The sequence below is a fragment of the Oncorhynchus clarkii genome, chromosome 33, assembly GCF_045791955.1.
Source record: "Oncorhynchus clarkii lewisi isolate Uvic-CL-2024 chromosome 33, UVic_Ocla_1.0, whole genome shotgun sequence".
NCBI classification, from domain to species: domain Eukaryota; kingdom Metazoa; phylum Chordata; class Actinopteri; order Salmoniformes; family Salmonidae; genus Oncorhynchus; species Oncorhynchus clarkii.
In genome coordinates, this window is record NC_092179.1 from 25,983,111 (window position 1) to 26,002,908 (window position 19,798).

Here is a 19,798-nt window from a genome sequence, read left to right on the forward strand (position 1 = left end):
ACAAGTTGTTGGTATAGAAAAGCAGAGAGCTATACACTGAATTGATCCATATAGCCTTAAGGGCTAGACCACCCTATAACAGTATCAATATACATATCACAGTCACAAAGGCCTGGACATATACTATAATACAATCAGTTCACACAACCAATTCTCCAGTCACTCTTTTACAACGCCCAGCCCTGCTATCAGCCACAAATTACACCTACGCTACAGTATTGATCAACACACACGGGTCCAACTTTTGTTTGTTTGTTTTTGTGTTTGTGTTTGTGTGTGTGTTTGTGTTTGTGTGTGTCTTTCCCACCTGGACCCAATTTGCAAAAAAAACAAATTATTTTTAAGTAGACACCTGTTCCGAATGGACCCCGAATGGAATCTGGTCAGATCTAGAGTCGGTCCAATCTGAGTGAGGGAAGCAGCAGAAAATAAAACGTTTTCAGCTACTTTATTAACCGGAGCTGATAAAGTGCAAGAGGGAGATAGGTGCCGCTCTAGAAGGTGGGGGACCCCAGTCCTCAGCAATCCAATCCCTGTACCTTATGCAGAATATCAGTCTGTCCCTGATGTTTTTCCTGGAGAGAAGTGGCTTCTTTGCTGCCCTTCTTGACACCAGGCCATCATCCAAAAGTATTTGCCTCACTGTGCTTGCAGATGCACTCACACCTGCCTACTGCCACTCCTGAGCAAGCTCTGTACAGGTGGTGCCCCGATCCCGCAGCTGAATCAACTTTAGGAGACGGTCCTGGCGCTTGCTGGACTTTCTTGTGCGCCCTGAAGTCTTCTTCACAACAATTGAGCCGCTCTCATTGAAGTTCTTGATGATCCGATAAATGGTTGATTTAGGTGGCAGCAATATCTGGCAGAAATATCCTTGCCTGTGAAGCCCTTTTTGTGCAAAGCAATGACGACGGCACGTGTTTATTGCAGGTAACCATGGTTGACAGATGAAGAACAATGATTCCAAGCACCACCCTCCTTTTGAAGCTTCCAGTCTGTTATTCGAACTCAATAAGCATGACAGAGTGATCTCCAGCCTTGTCCTCGTCAACACTCCTGTTAACACACCTGTGTTAACGAGAGAATCACTGACATGATGTCAGCTGGTCCTTTTGTGTCAGGGCTGAAATGCAGTGGAAATGTTTTTGGGGGATTCAGTTCATTTCCATGGCAAAGAGGGACTTTGCAATTAATTGCAATTCATCTGATCACTCTTTATAACATTCTGGAGTATATGCAAATTGCCATCATACAAACTGAGGCAGCAGACTTTGTGAAAATTCATATTTGTGTCATTCAAAACTTTTGGCCACGACTGCACAGTTGAAGTCGGGAAGTTTACATACACCTTAGCCAAATACATTTTAAGTCAGTGTTTCACAATTCCTGACATTTAAACCTAGTAAAAAGTCCTTGTCTTAGGTCAGTTAGGGATCACCACTTTAATTTAAGAATGTGAAATGTCAGAATAATAGTAGAGAGAATTATTAATTTCAGCTTTTATTTCTTTCATCACCTTCCCAGTGGGTCAGAAGTTTACATACACTCAATTAGTATTTGATAACATTAACCATTACGTGTGTCATGCACAAAGTAGAGGTCTTAACCGACTTGCCAAAACTACAGTTTGTAAACAAGAAATTTGGTGGTTGAAAAACAAGTTTTAATGACTCCAGTGTATGTAAACTTCCGACTTCAACTGTAGGTGGTTCCGTGAAGACCTGTATTCCACACTCACTCACTCACTCACTCACTCACTCACTCACTCACTTCCCCCCTCCCACTCCATTGATTTCCTATGCAGTATTACTCAATTACCTGTTATGGGAGTTGCTATTAAAAACAGCCATAAGCTGTATCAGTGGGTATTAAAGTGGCTTCTATCAGAGGTGCCAGGGCTGGGTCTCTACACAGACATTAGAAAGACATCTGCCAGTGAGTAGTGACACAGCTCTGTTGGCACTGCCAGCTCAGAGGGGAACTCGTGCACAGGGAGAGGGAGAGAGATAGAGAGAGGGGGGGAGAGAGAGAGGGAGAGAGGGAGATAGAGGGGGGGAGAGAGAGAGAGAGAGAGGGAGAGAGAGAGAGGGGAGAGAGAGAGAGAGAGAGAGAGAGAGAGAGAGAGAGAGATGGAGATGATTTAATGGGATTGATTTGAACCATTACTGACAACAAGGGAACGGCAGCAGCCACTCACTGTTAAGTATCTCTACCCAGACCATCCACAGACCCTACCCAGACCTTCCACAGACCCTACCCAGACCTTCCACAGACCCTACCCAGACCTTCCACAGACCCTACCCAGACCTTCCACAGACCCTACCCAGACCTTCCACAGACCTTCCACAACCCCTACCCAGACCTTCCACAGCCCCTACCCAGACCTTCCACAGCCCCTACCCAGACCTTCTACAGACCCTACCCAGACCTTCCACAGACCCTACCCAGACCTTCCACAGACCCTACCCAGACCTTCCACAGACCCTACCACAGACAATATCCAGACCTTCCACAGCCCCTACCCAGACCTTCCACAGACCCTACCCAGACCTTCCACAGCCCCTACCCAGACCTTCCACAGCCCCTACCCAGACCTTCCACAGACCCTACCCAGACCTTCCACAGCCCCTACCCAGACCTTCCACAGACCCTACCCAGACCTTCCACAGACCCTACCCAGACCCTACCACAGACCCTATCCAGCCCCTACCCAGACCTTCCACAGCCCCTACACAGACCCTATCCAGCCTCTACCCAGACCTTCCACAGACCCTACCACAGACCCTATCCAGCCCCTACCCGGGCCATCTGTCTCAATGAGATAGGGTGTAGTTGACTTCTGTACGAGGAAAGGACATTTGCGTTCAACAATGGGGCACACACACACACAGTTGGCCTACAGTACAGTACAGCACCAACTGGCTCCAAGTCTAAGTAAGGGGAAATATTACAGTTTAATGGGAGCCCTGGTGATTCATCACTGCAAGGAAGGTCAATCTAATTAGGCTGTTTGAAAATTGGATTTCCACCAGTCTTTGGGGACACCGTGTTATATACAGTACACTGTCACTGTAGGCAATACTAATCACTACGGTGGATTACATTCTGGAATATTGCTAAGCATAAATAAGGACCATATTAAAAACCGTAAACATCAGACAGGAAGCACACTCAAAATGTAGGCCATCATCTGCCTTATTGTGGGGGTTTGGGGGAGGATGGACTGTCCAGCTATGAAAGCGGTAGAGTATAATCAATGGGAGGATTACTAATTACTAAGGATTACTAAGGATTACTAAGGACGTAATGGATATAATCTAATTGTAGACATTCTACTGGTTTAGAGTCATGCTCCAGTCTGAGATATAATCTAATTGTAGACATTCTACTGGTTTAGAGTCATGCTCCAGTCTGAGATATCATCTAATTGTAGACATTCTACTGGTTTAGAGTCATGCTCCAGTCTGAGATATAATCTAATTGTAGACATTCTACTGGTTTAGAGTCATGCTCCAGTCTGAGATATAATCTAATTGTAGACATTCTACTGGTTTAGAGTCATACTCCAGTCTGAGATATAATCTAATTGTAGACATTCTACTGGTTTAGAGTCATGCTCCAGTCTGAGATATAATCTAATTGTAGACATTCTACTGGTTTAGAGTCATGCTCCAGTCTGAGATATAATCTAATTGTAGACATTCTACTGGTTTAGAGTCATGCTCCAGTCTGAGATATAATCTAATTGTAGACATTCTACTGGTTTAGAGTCATGCTCCAGTCTGAGATATAATCTAATTGTAGACATTCTACTGGTTTAGAGTCATGCTCCAGTCTGAGATATAATCTAATTGTAGACATTCTATTGGTTTAGAGTCATGCTCCAGTCTGAGATATAATCTAATTGTAGACATTCTACTGGTTTAGAGTCATGCTCCAGTCTGAGATATAATCTAATTGTAGACATTCTACTGGTTTAGAGTCATGCTCCAGTCTGAGTGCTGCCCATTGTTTGGATCATGGACGTCCTCTCACATTGACTATACATAGTGGACCAGACCAATGATCTCATAAGACATTGAAAGGGAAAATGTGGATTGGACTAAACTAAAGGCTTTTAGGGAAAATTACGTCAAAATGAATCAATGTGAATGAACAGCGTAGGGAAGTAGTTGTTGTCTGAGGGATGATCTGTCTTGTTCTCTGTGACTGGTATGATAAAAGGCCATTGTCTTCCCTCTAGTGCATATTGACCATGGCCACATATTATTGAATCTGTGTCTGTGTGTGTGTGCGTGTGTGCGTGTGTGCGTGTGTGCGCGTGTGTGTGTGTGTGGTTAGTAAGTCCTACCTGAGGAGAGGCTGGAAGATCACTGTGATGTTCCTGGCTCCAGGTTTACAGACAAACTTCATCTCTCCTCCTTCGATCAGGTTATCATCTGCACCACCTGGAATGTGAGGAGGGAAAGAGAAAGACTGAGACAAAGAAACAGACAGAGGGAGTAACACAGTCCTTTAATGTGGTGAGTAAACAGTCCTCCATCAAGGACAACACAGACGCGATCAATCGTCAGATTCACCCAAAGCATCCCCATTGAGAGGATATTAGACCCAGTAAATGGCCGCCACATGTTGCTAAAATACAATGTTTCTACAGGTCCCGATTGGGTTTATCAGGCAAAGAATAAAGCCATCATCTTCCATTATTAAGACATCATCCTATCAGCAGTCAGCAAAGCCGGACTCAGACACTCACTGGACCCTTCCACCGACTCCCACATCCATGCCCCTGCACTAGTGCATGGGTGAACCCCTCGGCTAACAGGGTTAATCAGAAAATCATTGGTGTGTAACTCAATCAGACCTGGGGGTGGGCGAGAGATGGTGGGCGAGAGAGGGTAGGCGGGGGGGGTAGGGGAGAGGATGGGCGAGAAGGGGGGGGGGTGAAAGGGGCCGATCAAGCATCAAGTGCACCACTGTTCCTCATTACGTCCAGTCAACCTGAAGTAATCAATATAATTGACATAAAGGAATTGCGGACTGTTGTCGATAAAAACCGAAGCCGGCGAACGATGTCCCATGCAGGTGGATCAATGAATATAAATAACGGAGAGGTGCGAATCGACAGTGGCGTTGCTCCCCCCTCCCCCACAGTGCACAGAGACACTATTATTCATTAAAATTTCACACATCACTTTTTAACCACTGGAGAGGGTTGTCAGTTGTCTTTCGGCTTTGGATTGACAGTATTTTATCAGTGGCTTGGAGTCTAGAGGACACTGGTTAATAGTGAATTCTATTGACTAGCATTCTGAACAGTTTCTCCCATTGCTTCTAACTGGGATGTGCTTTAACATAAACACTGTACTTGGTGTGGTGCTGCACATGCCAGAGATACATTGGGCTGATATAATCACGGATATGGGGTCTGGGAGTTTGTTGAAGTGTGTGCGTTTTGCGTGCGTGCTTGTGTGGTGTGCGTGGTATTTCAATCTAAACTAGACCTCTGAGTCTATATTACAACAGACAAACAACGCCTACTGATGGTGTTGAAGCCAGTCAGCTTTACCTGCATAACCCTGCATTGATGGTGTTGAAGCCAGTCAGTCTCCAGTCAGCTTTAACTGCATTGATGGTGTGAAAGCCAGTCTCCAGTCAGTTTATCTGTATTGATGGTGTGAAAGCCAGTCCCCAGTCAGTGTTACCTGCATTGGTGGTGTGAAAGCCAGTCCCCAGTCAGTGTTACCTGCATTGATGGTGTGAAAGCCAGTCCCCAGTCAGTGTTACCTGCATTGGTGGTGTGAAAGCCAGTCCCCAGTCAGTGTTACCTGCATTGATGGTGTGAAAGCCAGTCCCCAGTCAGTGTTACCTGCATTGGTGGTGTGAAAGCCAGTCCCCAGTCAGTGTTACCTGCATTGATGGTGTGAAAGCCAGTCAGTCTCTAGTCAGTTTACCTGCATTGATGGTGTTGAAGCCAGTCAGTCTCTAGTCAGTTTACCTGCATTGATGGTGTTGAAGCCAGTCAGTCTCTAGTCAGTTTACCTGCATTGATGGTGTTGAAGCCAGTCAGTCTCTAGTCAGTTTACCTGCATTGATGGTGTTGAAGCCAGTCAGTCTCTAGTCAGTTTACCTGCATTGATGGTGTGAAAGCCAGTCTCTAGTCAGTTTACCTGCATTGATGGTGTGAAAGCCAGTCTCCAGTCAGCTTTACCTGTATTGATGGTGTGAAAGACAGTCTCCAGTCAGCTTTACCTGTATAACCCTGCATTCAAATGTACATCATCACATTGTTCCCTCAGCCTCCTGATACTCTCTGATAGTTGTAATGAAACCCGCTCCATTGTAAACCATGGAGACAACTCCTCTCTCGTTCCCCATCCATCCATCCCCTACACTCATTACAAAGAAGAGATGCTTTCATTCCATTCAAAAGCTTTTAGACGACATTTTCTCTGCTGTTTCCATGAAAATTCATTTGTGTGGGAACAGCTTCTTGTTGCTAAGTGGAAAGAGTGCCCAGGTTCTAATTCTCCCTCCCTCCCTTTCTGACGATTCAATTAAGACTCAAATATGCCCCCAAGAAAAAGCTGCTGCCACACACTCATACCAGGCACAGCAAAAGAGAGAGAGAGAGAGAAAGAGAGAGAGAAAGAGAGAGAAAGAGAGAGAAAGAGAGAGAGAGAGAGAGAGAGAGGGAGAGAGAGAGAGACACAGACAGACAGTCAACTTCTGTTCCGTAATCATGAACTTTCAAACAAACAGACATGTAACGCAAACTTACGCACACATGATAACTCCTCCAAGTATCACAGTCATAGAGGATCCAGTATTGGTTGCCAACACTGAATTCGCTCCCACGTATGGTTTCTATCAGAATGCCCAGCTAAATATGCAACAACGTGTGTACTTCCTGATTATGGTGACAAATGTCATTTCCTGCTCTAAACATCTGCATCAGTGTCAGACAAAAGAGGCATGGAGCGACCCCAATGGTCCTTAGAGTCCCAGGTGTGGCTGCCAAATGGGCATGGAGCGACCCCAATGGTCCTTAGAGTCCCAGGTGTGGCTGCCAAATGGGCATGGAGCGACCCCAATGGTCCTTAAAGTCCCAGGTGTGGCTGCCAAATGGGCATGGAGCGACCCCAATGGTCCTTAGAGTCCCAGGTGTGGCTGCCAAATGGGCATGGAGCGACCCCAATGGTCCTTAGAGTCCCAGGTGTGGCTGCCAAATGGGCATGGAGCGACCCCAGTGGTCCTTAGTCCCAGGTGTGGCTGCCAAATGGGCATGGACCACATTAATATTTTATTAAGCGTGTTAATATTCATGATGTTTCTTTTCAGAGTCATCTGGACAGTGATGGCTCTGATAGCAGGTCAGAGGTCAGACTCCTGGCAACTCTTATAAACAACAGAACATCCAGGCTGAGGGTGTGAGTGCGTGTGTCAGTGTGAGTGCGTGTGTCAGAATGAGTGCGTGTGTGTGTCAGTGTGAGTGAGTGAGTGAGTGAGTGAGTGCGTGTGTCAGTGTGAGTGAGTGCGTGTGTGGGTCTATCCCCAGTGGTAGAGGCTGATCCAGGATTAGCCAGAAGGGCGTGTCCATACCCTGCGGGAGAGCAGATGCGGAAGGGAATGAAGTAACAATATCACTACATCATACAGGCCAGTCCCTCCAGTACCCCTCCCACCACTACAACACTATCACTACATTATACAGGCCAGTCCCTCCAGTACCCCTCACACCACTATAACACTATCACTACATTATACAGGCCAGTCCCTCCAGTACCCCTCCCACCACTACAACACTATCACTACATTATACAGGCCAGTCCCTCCAGTACCCCTCACACCACTACAACACTATCACTACATTATACAGGCCAGTCCCTCCAGTACCCCTCACACCACTACATTATACAGGCCAGTCCCTCCAATACCCCTCCCACCACTATAACCACATTATACAGGCCAGTCCCTCCAGTACCCCTCACACCACTACAACACTATCACTACATTATACAGGCCAGTCCCTCCAGTACCCCTCACACCACAACAACACTATCACTACATTATACAGGCCAGTCCCTCCAGTACCCCTCACACCACTATAACACTATCACTACATTATACAGGCCAGTCCCTCCAGTACCCCTCCCACCACTACAACACTATCACTACATTATACAGGCCAGTCCCTCCAGTACCCCTCCCACCACTATAACACTATCACTACATTATACAGGCCAGTCCCTCCAGTACCCCTCACACCACTATAACACTATCACTACATTATACAGGCCAGTCCCTCCAGTACACCTCCCACCACTACAACGCTATCACTACATTATACAGGCCAGTCCCTCCAGTACCCCTCCCACCACTATACCACTATCACTACATTATACAGGCCAGTCCCTCCAGTACCCCTCCCACCACTACAACACTATCATTACATTATACAGGCTAGTCCCTCCAGTACCCCTCCCACCACTACAACACTATCACTACATTATACAGGCCAGTCCCTCCAGTACCTCTCCCACCACTACAACACTATCACTACATTATACAGGCCAGTCCCTCCAGTACCCCTCCCACCACTACAACACTATCACTACATTCTACAGGCCAGTCCCTCCAGTACCCCTCACACCACTATAACACTATCACTACATTATACAGGCCAGTCCCTCCAGTACCCCTCCCACCACTACAACACTATCACTACATTATACAGGCCAGTCCCTCCAGTACCCCTCCCACCACTACAACACTATCACTACATTATACAGGCCAGTCCCTCCAGCACCCCTCACACCACTACAACACTATCACTACATTATACAGGCCAATCCCTCCAGTACCCCTCACACCACTACAACACTATCACTACATTATACAGGCCAGTCCCTCCAGTACCCCTCACACCACAACAACACTATCACTACATTATACAGGCCAGTCCCTCCAGTTCCCCTCCCACCACTATAACACTATCACTACATTATACAGGCCAGTCCCTCCAGTACCCCTCCCACCACTATAACCACATTATACAGGCCAGTCCCTCCAGTACCCCTCACACCACTATAACACTATCACTACATTATACAGGCCAGTCCCTCCAGTACCCCTCACACCACTATAACACTATCACTACATTATACAGGCCAGTCCCTCCAGTACCCCTCCCACCACTATAACCTTATTATACAGGCAAATCCCTCCAATACCCCTCACACCACTCTAACACTATCATTACATTATACAGGCCAGTCCCTCCAGTACCCCTCCCACCACTATAACCTTATTATACAGGCAAATCCCTCCAATACCCCTCCCACCACTATAACACTATCACTACATTATACAGGCAAATCCCTCCAATACCCCTCCCACCACTATAACCTTATTATACAGGCCAGTCCCTCCAATACCCCTCACACCACTATAACCTTATTATACAGGCAAATCCCTCCAATACCCCTCCCACCACTACACCTTACACATCTACAGTCACGACACCCAACACCTCCAGACAGACACCTGGAGAGAACACACACACACACACACACCATATCAACGCCATGGTGAACTTGCTTCTAACATACACACCTCCACAGATATACACCGCCTCGACAGCCTCCACCCCCCTCCCACGGCGCCCTCCACACACTCCGCAGCCCACATGCAATCAAGCCAGTCAGTGACTTAGTGAAATTGCATTAGCCACACTTTCCTGGGTTTGATTAGAAATGGTTTGATCCTGTGATGTATTCCGTCAGTGCCCGGATCTAGAGGGGAAAGGCAGGACGTGCAATGCCTTCTCTAACACACTCCACGTCTCTGAAGGCCAGAGTGTGTGTGTGTTTTATAATACACAGGGACCAGAAGTGTGAAGGAAAAACAGTCCTAATCCCTCAGAGAGCGTGTGTGTGTCTATACAAATTTGTATGTACTGATACTGCAGCATAACGGCCAAACACTCAACATCATGAATTTACCAAGTGTGTGTACGAATGTGTGTGAACGTGTATGTGTTAGAATCTACCAAATACACAGACGGATGTCCAAACATTCATAATGCCTCGTTTAAACGGTGTGTGTACGCCTTGGTGTGTCTGTGCATGATTGAAAGTGTTCATCTGTTTTAGTTGTCCTAGACAGAACACACAGAAGGCCCTCCAAACAGTGTGAGGCCACTGTTAACCCCTCAGGGAACAGGGTTAGTGGGAGCTTCCTTCTTTCTTACGGACGGAAGCGTGCGAGCCTCTGTGCGACTGTTTAGTGTGCATCTGTTCATCTGCCAGTGCCTATATGTGCTTGCAATGCCCGTGTGTCTATTGTACGAGTGCAACAGTCGGGGCAAAACCCAATCCAGGAACCAACCCAACCCAACCCAGTCAGTTGACTGGTGCATAAGGTCTCCCTCCCCCATCTAGCTCTTATAAGATCAGGCCAGTTCAATATTGCATGGACCTCCCGGTCGGCACCAGACTCCCCATTCCACCAAGTCCTCATGTTTGATTGGCTCCTAATGAGACGCTTCTATTATTAAAATTAATTTGAAGGGACAATATCTGTAAATTGAGTTGAATTAATTATTGAGTGTTGTAGCGCGCCTAGTGGCTCGGTTGACCCCCAGTTTTTATAATGAATACACAGCAAATACACAGCTGTCAAGTGCAGACTAAGATAATAAGTTGAGGTACCAGATGGTTATTAATTAATGGGCTTATATTCACTTGGAGAGATGAGGGACTATTACAAACAAAGGGTATTTGGAGAGGCAAACTTTCAACAGCTGGCAGAAGTGAATATCGTCAACCTGCAGTTCTATCCTCCTGCCAGAGGGTGGCACTGTTCTGTTTTTCAGCGTCAGTACAACACTGACGTGTGACCTAAAAGGCGGCCATGGCGTATGATTCAAATAATCAACTAACAGAGTCAGAGACAGCAGTGTGTTACCAGCAGACAGACAGCAGTGTGTTACCAGCAGACAGACAGCAGTGTGTTACCAGCAGACAGACAGCAGACGGACATCTCACAGATGGTGTGCAAAGCTGTCATCAAGGCAAAGGGTGGCTGTTTGAAGGAACTCAAATATAAAATATATTTATCTGTTTAACACTTTTTTGGTTACTACATGATTCCATATGTGTTATTTCATAGTTTTGACGTCTTCACTTTTATCCTACAATGTAGAAAATAGTAAAAATAAAGAAAAACCCTTGAATGAGTAGGTGTTCTAAAACTTTTGACAGGTAGTGTGCATATGAGGCAATCAAGTCAGAAGGGGAATATTCAGATTTTTATGTTTCTAATGTTAAAAGAGAAGACTGTTTGTTCTTCAGATCCACTGCTGAAGAGAGCCCACTGCTGTGGAACACTTCCAACTCTTACCTTGAGAATATCACTGCCTGGATTTAGGGATCGACTGGAACGGAGTTTGAGTCAGAGGAGTTTATTTCTCCAGATCAATAATCTCAGTCAGACTCCGGCCGGTACAGTTGTGAGTGTTGGAAAGATGGCAAGGTTTCATACCAGGAAAGCACTGACTTCTTAGTCTGCAGTGCTCAAAATGGAGAGAAGATTATGCAGGCTAATCCAGGAGAGACAGTAGACATGCACTGTGACGGTACAAGGAGTGGCACCAACATGACAGTCAGATGGTTGCAGTACAGGATGGCTAGTGCAGTCACATCAACTTCAATAGAGAGAACTTCAGCTTTTACAAATGTGGGGTACTGCAGGGACAGCGTTGTTTCTATCCAGAGCCATAAGTATCAAATCTAATTTTATTGGTCACATACCGTACCAGTTGCCGTGCCAGGCTGTGATACAGCCCGACAGGCTCTCGATTGTGCATCTGTAAATGTTTGTTAGGGTTTTGGGTGACAAGCCAGATTTCTTCAGCCTCCTGAGGTTGAAGAGGCGCTGCTGTGCCTTCTTTACCACACTGTCTGTGTGGGTGGACCATTTCAGTTTGTCTGTGATGTATACGCCGATTAACTTAAAATGTTCCACCTTATCCACTGCTGACCCTTCGATGGGGATAAGGGGGTGCTCCCTCTGCTGTTTTCTGAAGTCCACGATCATCTCCTTCGTTTTGTTGACGTCGAGTGAGAGGTTGTTTTCCTGACACCACAGTCCGAGGGCCCTCACCTCCTCCCTGTAGGCGGTTTCATCGTTGTTGGTAATCAAGCCCACTACTGTTGTGTCGTCTGCAAACTTGATGATCGAGTTGGAGGTGTGCATGGCCCCGCAGTCGTGAGTGAACAGGGAGTACAGGAGAGGGCTGAGCACACAACCTTGTAGGGCCCCAGTGTTGAGGATCAGTGAAGTGGAGATGTTGTTTCTTACCTTCACCACCAGGGGGCGGCCAATCAGAAAGTCCAGGACCCAGTAGCACAGGGAAGGGTTGAGAACCAGGGCCTCCAGCTTGATGATGAGCTTGGAGGGTACTATGGTGTTGAATGCAGAGCTGTAGACAATGAACAGCATTCTTACATAGGTAGGGCAGTGTGCAGTGTGATGGCGATTGCGTCATCTGTGGACCTGTTGGGACAGTATGCAAACTGAAGTGGGTCTAGGGTGGCCGGTAAGGTGGCGGTGATGTGATCCTTGACTAGCCTCTCAAAGCACTTCATGATGACAGAAAGGAGTGCTACTGGGTAGTTATTTAGTATGAGTGTGTTCTTAGCTCAGTTGGAGAGGAGGCTGTACTGATCCCAATGGGACAGACTTTTGACCAGCCTTATACAGACAAACAGGCAGAGGTGAGGTCTTCAATCTAAGTAAAGAGTAATGGAAAGAAGGAGATATAATTGACTACAGCTCCTAGGGTGAAGAGCAATTCCATTATATCAGGGCTGTTATGTGTAGAAAATAGCCCTTAACACCAATCCCATTACATTAGCCTACTGAACCAGTGTACACATAGCAAGAGGGGTCACTAAGCTACCCAATCACCAGACGCATGGATATTCCCGGCATCGACTTATGAGAAAGGCCGTAAAATCTGATACAATGGCTAGCTTAGCATTGAAGCTACGACGAGACACACTGCAGCCCAACCTAGTCATACTTCCCTATAGCAACATCCCAATCTCACTGCATTCTGAGGGGGAAATAAAAACAACAGCGCTCCAACTTCCAATCAAGGTTCTATATCAAACAGCTATCTTTACTCTGTGGCCTCCTGACTCAGGTTGTCACAGGGAGGCTGATGAAGGGGGCACAGCCGAGTTCACCACACTATTAATTGAACGCTGCAGGATAGAGGTGTGGGGGGTTTGAGAGGACATTGCTTTCTATTTTCTCTACGATGAAGCACCTCCTGCGTTCTGGCCGGAGTCGAGGGTTGAGGGGAGTTGGAGGTTTCAGAGGACGGGAGGTTCTCTCATCCCTCCCCTCTCTCCTTTTCTCTTCTCCAATCAGCTTGGGCTAGATTAAAGGTAAACACGGCTGTGGCGGTGACAGCCTCCCTATGATGACAGGGCCCATGCTGATTAAAATTAGCCCAGAGTTGGGAAAACACCCCCCCCCCTTCTCTCCACCTCTCTTTATACCCATCTGTGATTAAGCTTCTGCTCTCTGTCAGCCATCACACCCCCTCCTTCCCCTCCTGCCTGCTGCCCTATCCCCTCCCTCCCACCAACACATCGTCCCCTGTGTCTGTGTGTCTGACAAAATACAGGAGGAACTTCTCTCTTTCTCCTCATCTCTTCACCTCTATATTATTCCCTGACATCTGGATGAACCTGAAGATGGATCAACTGGAGACCCTACATTATACAATAATAAACATGAACATACATCTAATATCTACACCATCCAGTATATCTACAACCCTACTCATCCACTATCTAGATCATACTGTATATCTACTACCCTATTCACGGATGTCACATCGTGTAATTTCATTGTTACAAACGTTCTGATGCCTGACGCTATGGACGTTCTGATGCCTGACGCTATGGACGTTCTGATGCCTGACGCTATGGACGTTCTGATGCCTGACTCTATGGACGTTCTGATGCCTGACTCTATGGACGTTCTGATGCCTGACTCTATGGACGTTCTGATGCCTGACTCTATGGACGTTCTGATGCCTGACTCTATGAACGTTCTGATGCCTGACTCTATGGACGTTCTGATGCCTGACTCTATGAACGTTCTGATGCCTGACTCTATGGACGTTCTGATGCCTGACTCTATGGACGTTCTGATGCCTGACTCTATGGACGTTCTGATGCCTGACTCTATGAACGTTCTGATGCCTGACTCTATGAACGTTCTGATGCCTGACTCTATGGACGTTCTGATGCCTGACTCTATGAACGTTCTGATGCCTGACTCTATGGACGTTCTGATGCCTGACTCTATGAACGTTCTGATGCATGACACAATTATGCATTAGTTCAGTCTCTTATATAGTATAACTGTAACAATCTTATATTTTTCAAATTATTTAGCACTAACTTCCTCAAAACATCCACAAGCTAATCAGTGTCTGTCCCCAGCATCTAAACAACCCATCATCTCCCAAGCAGCCTGCTGAAGCCCCGTTACAGAGGAGAGGGGAACACTGATGTTATTATTACAACAAGCGCAGTGCATTTCCCGGCAAATCACCAGCTCCCAAACTCATTTCAACACTCAACTAATTCAATCACCTCCCACTGATGAGATCCTACAGCCTCCACTGGGCTTGATCTCCCAGAGCCCAGAGGGTGGGGAGAGATTTGATCTCCCAGAGCCCAAAGGGTGGGGAGAGATTTGATCTCCCAGAGCCCAGAGGGTGAGGAGACTGGAGAGAGCTTTGGTCTCCCAGTACCCAGAAGGTGAGGAGACTGGGGAGAGCTTTGGTCTCCCAGTCCCCAGAAGGTGAGGAGACTGGAGAGCTTTGGTCTCCCAGTGCCCAAAAGGTGAGGAGACTGGAGAGCGCTTTGGTCTCCCAGTGCCCAGAAGGTGAGGAGACTGGGGAGAGCTTTGGTCTCCCAGTGCCCAGAAGGTGAGGAGACTGGAGAGAGCTTTGGTCTCCCAGTGCCCAGAAGGTGAGGAGACTGAGGAGAGCTTTGGTCTCCCAGTGCCCAGAAGGTGAGGAGACTAGGGAGAGCTTTGGTCTCCCAGTGCCCAGAAGGTGAGGAGACTGGGGAGAGGCAGAAAGACAATCAAATACTAATGTTGTTTTAACCATTATCATCTGCCCACAGGAATCAGTCAATAGAACATGAAGCGCTCCTAACACAGGTATTATGACCGGAGGTTAGGGGGAAGTGGAATGCAGTTGCTGTTGAGGTGTGTGTGTGTGTGTGTGTGTGTGTTTCTCTATGGCTTTATGTGGTGCTTTACGTTCAGTTTATAAAAAATGAACAAAAAAATGCAACCTTTCTACTGTAATAGCCTGCCAAGTATCCAAAGAACCTTCCATTTCATCTTTCAAAACAACGATATCACCGAGGTGGTGTAGCAATTCAAAGGGTGAATGAAAACGTGAAGGGAAAAGGTGTCATTTACTCCAAGACCTGCATTTCAGTATCAGGGACTGGAGCGTGAACCCGACACCACACCTGCGACTCATTTATGACATGTCATACAACACATCCAACCAAGATTGCTCCCCTCCATCTTGTATTATCACATTGTTCCAATACCTTCCACATGCTCCTTTTCAATCCACAATGGATCTTGGCTTCACAGGCCAACGCCTCACTACGGATAACTGTGCTACAAAAACCTACCGTCAAAATACTCTGCAGTTCAAACTGCTGATGTTGACAGACACATTGAGTAATGAGTAACCCTCTCCCTCCCTCAACTATGGTTCAACCAGCCCCCGTAGAGAAACTACTTAACTAGTCATATAACCCATACAGCTCAGTACTGGTGACTGATTAGTGAACGGTGACATATTAGGGCATTACATGGCATAAAGCCATGTGTCTATTGAGAACAAGCTGTTAATGAGTCTATACGGACCATCTTCTATCAAGTCAGTGGTCTACACTGGGCATCAAGTAGCCTGCTCCCAGATCTGTTTGCTGTATCGCCAATTCCTATGGTCATTGTTATGCTAGATCTGGGACCAGGCTAAGGGGAAAAGTAAACAAATTTGTCAATTGAGTGGATAGCAAGCTCTTACCCAAAGTATCTATGCACTATTCAGATGCTTTCAGTTTTGCAGTGATTTAATTTGGAGAGGGGGAATGCGAGGAACAGAGAGTGTCTAAATGAGTTGGAGGAGTGGGGAAACAGCAGCGTAATTCAATTTCACATGTTTCTCTCCAAATGGAAGCTCTGCGGAGGAGATCATTGGTCCGCTGAATGTAAACGGATGGATGTTTGTGTGTGAGTGGTGTGGGGGGGGGGGGGGGGGGGGGGGGGTGTACTGATGAAAAATCACAGAGGAGCGAGGCTCCAATTAGTCTGACAAAGCTGTTTTATGGTCTAGTTTTGTATGTTTGTTGTAGTCTCTAGTTTGATATTAGTTTGATATTTCTAATAACTATTTTGTCAACTGTGTCTAATTAAGCAATAATGTGCAAGGAGGTGTGGTATATCGGCAATATACCACGGCTAAGGGCTGTTCTTAAGCACAACACAACGCAGAGAGCCTGGATACAGCCCTTAGCCATATACCACAACCCCCCGAGGTGCCTTATTGCTATTATAAACTGGTTACCAACGTAATACAAACAGTAAAAAGTATTTTTTGGTCCTACCTGTGGAATATGGTCTGATATACCACAGCTTTCAGCCAATCAGCATCCAGGAGCCAAGCTACCCGGTTTATAAACGCAATTAATCTGGTAACTACACTAAATTTTAACCATTAAAAAAAATAAAAATATATTTTATAAGCTTTACCAATAAGTCGGGATCACTGATCAGGGCCCGTATTTTCAAATTGTTTCAGAGTAGCAGTGTTGAAATGAATAGATATGGCCAGCCACGCTGCTAATCAGAGAGACTTATCATTTCCAGCAATTAACTGCCTGTTTTAACATACCCAAGGCTCCAAACTGAAAGCTGCACAAGCAATATCAACCACAACAGCTTCTTAAATGTACATCTTGTGTTTAACTGAGTACTACTCTCTATCTTTGAAGTCAGGGCATTTCTCTGTCACATAAAAAACAAATACTGTAACACAAACTGTTTATAAATGGCCATTTTTGTGGGGTCCTTTGAAATAATTTGACACAACAACATGGATCTCTGTGGCCTTTCAGAGACCGGCTTGACTGCCAACTGGCTGTGATAGTCCAAACACGGGCTGTGATGGTCCAAACACGGGCTGTGATGGTCCAAACACGGGCTGTGATGGTCCAAACACGGGCTGTGATGGTCCAAACACGGGCTGTGATGGTCCAAACACGGGCTGTGATGATCCAAACACGGGCTGTGATGGTCCAAACACGGGCTGTGATGGTCCAAACACGGGCTGTGATGGTCCAAACACGGGCTGTGATGGTCCAAACACGGGCTGTGATGGTCCAAACACGGGCTGTGATGGTCCAAACACGGGCTGTGATGGTCCAAACACGGGCTGTGATGGTCCAAACACGGGCTGTGATGGTCCAAACACGGGCTGTGATGGTCCAAACACGGGCTGTGATGGTCCAAACACGGGCTGTGATAGTCCAAACACGGGCTGTGATAGTCCAAACACGGGCTGTGATAGTCCAAACACGGGCTGTGATAGTCCAAACACGGGCTGTGATAGTCCAAACACGGGCTGTGATAGTCCAAACATGGGCTGTGATAGTCCAAACACGGGCTGTGTGGCTCCACTTCAGTAGCAATTCATTCATTGTTATTAAAGGAAGGGAGGTCTAGTCTAGGAGACACACAGCCATTAGCGTGTGCAAAGTACACAAAATAAGTGTGAATACACAGGCAGAAAGAGACAGGCAGGCAGAAAGAGACAGGCAGGCAGAAAGAGACAGGCAGGCAGAAAGAGACAGGCAGGCAGAAAGAGACAGGCAGGCAGAAAGAGACAGGCAGGCAGAAAGAGACAGGCAGGCAGAAAGAGACAGGCAGGCAGAAAGAGACAGGCAGGCAGAAAGAGACAGGCAGAAAGAGACAGGCAGGCAGAAAGAGACAGGCAGAAAGAGACAGGCAGAAAGAGACAGGCAGGCAGAAAGAGACAGGCAGGCAGAAAGAGACAGGCAGGCAGAAAGAGACAGGCAGTCAGAAAGAGACAGGCAGAAAGAGACAGACACTAGTGTTGTAACACCATCATTTTAACTTGAATACCAGGTTGAGCAACACGAAACGCGATACCATCACGATACGCGATACCATCACGATACGCGATACCATCACGATACGCGATACCATCACGATACGCGATACCATCACGATACGCGATACCATCACGAAACTCGATTCCATCATGATACGCGATACCATCACGATACACGATACCATCACGATACGCGATACCATCACGATACGCGATACCATCACGATACGCGATACCATCACGATACGCGATACCATCACGAAACTCGATACCATCACGATACGCGATACCAAAACGACTCCACGGCAAAGAAAAGATGGCACATTTGCCAAAGTCACAGAAAGGCACTTAATCCAGACAGATATCTTGAGTTCATTATCATTATATTTTTTCTAAGACAGCAATGTATGCATTAATGAATCAATTATTCAATCATACAATCAATTCGTTTTTACATAACAACATACTGGTCATTTATTTGAATGGTAAATCTCTACTGATAATCTGGGTAAATCAAAATGTAGCCTAGGCCTGTTCACAATACAGGTGAAGGCATATTCAATAGGAGTGTGTGCATGCATTGAGTTATTGAGCTTGTTTTGGTTGATTTCATCGGGCTGCAGAGGAAAAACAATCTACTTCCTTTCCATTTGGGACTTGTTTTATTGTGCTGACCAACAACATTTGCATAGAAGAATAAATATTTTATTTTATAAAATCATTCACACACACAGTGAGAGAGACGTGACTGAGGTGAGGGAAAAGAAGTCAATAAACACAATTTTTGGCAATGTCTATGTTTTTCTTATGTCAATCAGAGCCCCTTACGTGCTCTAGAGCTATAAGGAGACATCTGCTGATAGACAGACTTGACAGGCACGGTGCTCTAGAGCTATAAGGAGACATCTGCTGATAGACAGACTTGACAGGCACGGTGCTCTAGAGCTATAAGGAGACATCAGCTGATAGACAGACTTGACAGGCACGGTGCTCTAGAGCTATAAGGAGACATCAGCTGATAGACAGACTTGACAGGCACGATGCTCTAGAGCTATAAGGAGGCATCAGCTGATAGACAGACTTGACAGGCACGGTGTTCTAGAACTATAAGGAGACATCAGCTGATAGACAGACTTGACAGGCACGGTGTTCTAGAACTATAAGGAGACATCTGCTGATAGACAGACTTGACAGGCATGGTGCTCTAGAGCTATAAGGAGACATCTGCTGGGCTGATAGACAGACTTGACAGACATGGTGTTCTAGAACTATAAGGAGACATCAGCTGATAGACAGACTTGACAGGCACGGTGTTCTAGAGCTATAAGGAGACATCAGCTGATAGACAGACTTGACAGGTACGGTGCTCTAGAGCTATAAGGAGACATCAGCTGATAGACAGACTTGACAGGCACGGTGCTCTAGAGCTATAAGGAGACATCAGCTGATAGACAGACTTGACAGGCATGGTGTCCTAGAACTATAAGGAGACATCAGCTGAGACAAGACTTGACAGACATGGTGTTCTAGAACTATAAGGAGACA

The 19,798-nt window shown here is 46.4% G+C and overlaps 1 protein-coding gene across 1 annotated transcript in view; it reads right to left on the reverse strand.

Moving 5' to 3' along the window:
• Positions 1–19,798, reverse strand: part of LOC139392958 (exocyst complex component 4) — a 224,487-nt gene that overhangs the window by 130,854 nt on the left and 73,835 nt on the right. Inside the window, exon 9 of the mRNA XM_071141269.1 lies at positions 4,352–4,448. Within this exon, the coding sequence (XP_070997370.1) occupies positions 4,352–4,448 (97 nt within the window). The remainder of the gene's footprint in view (positions 1–4,351; positions 4,449–19,798) is intronic.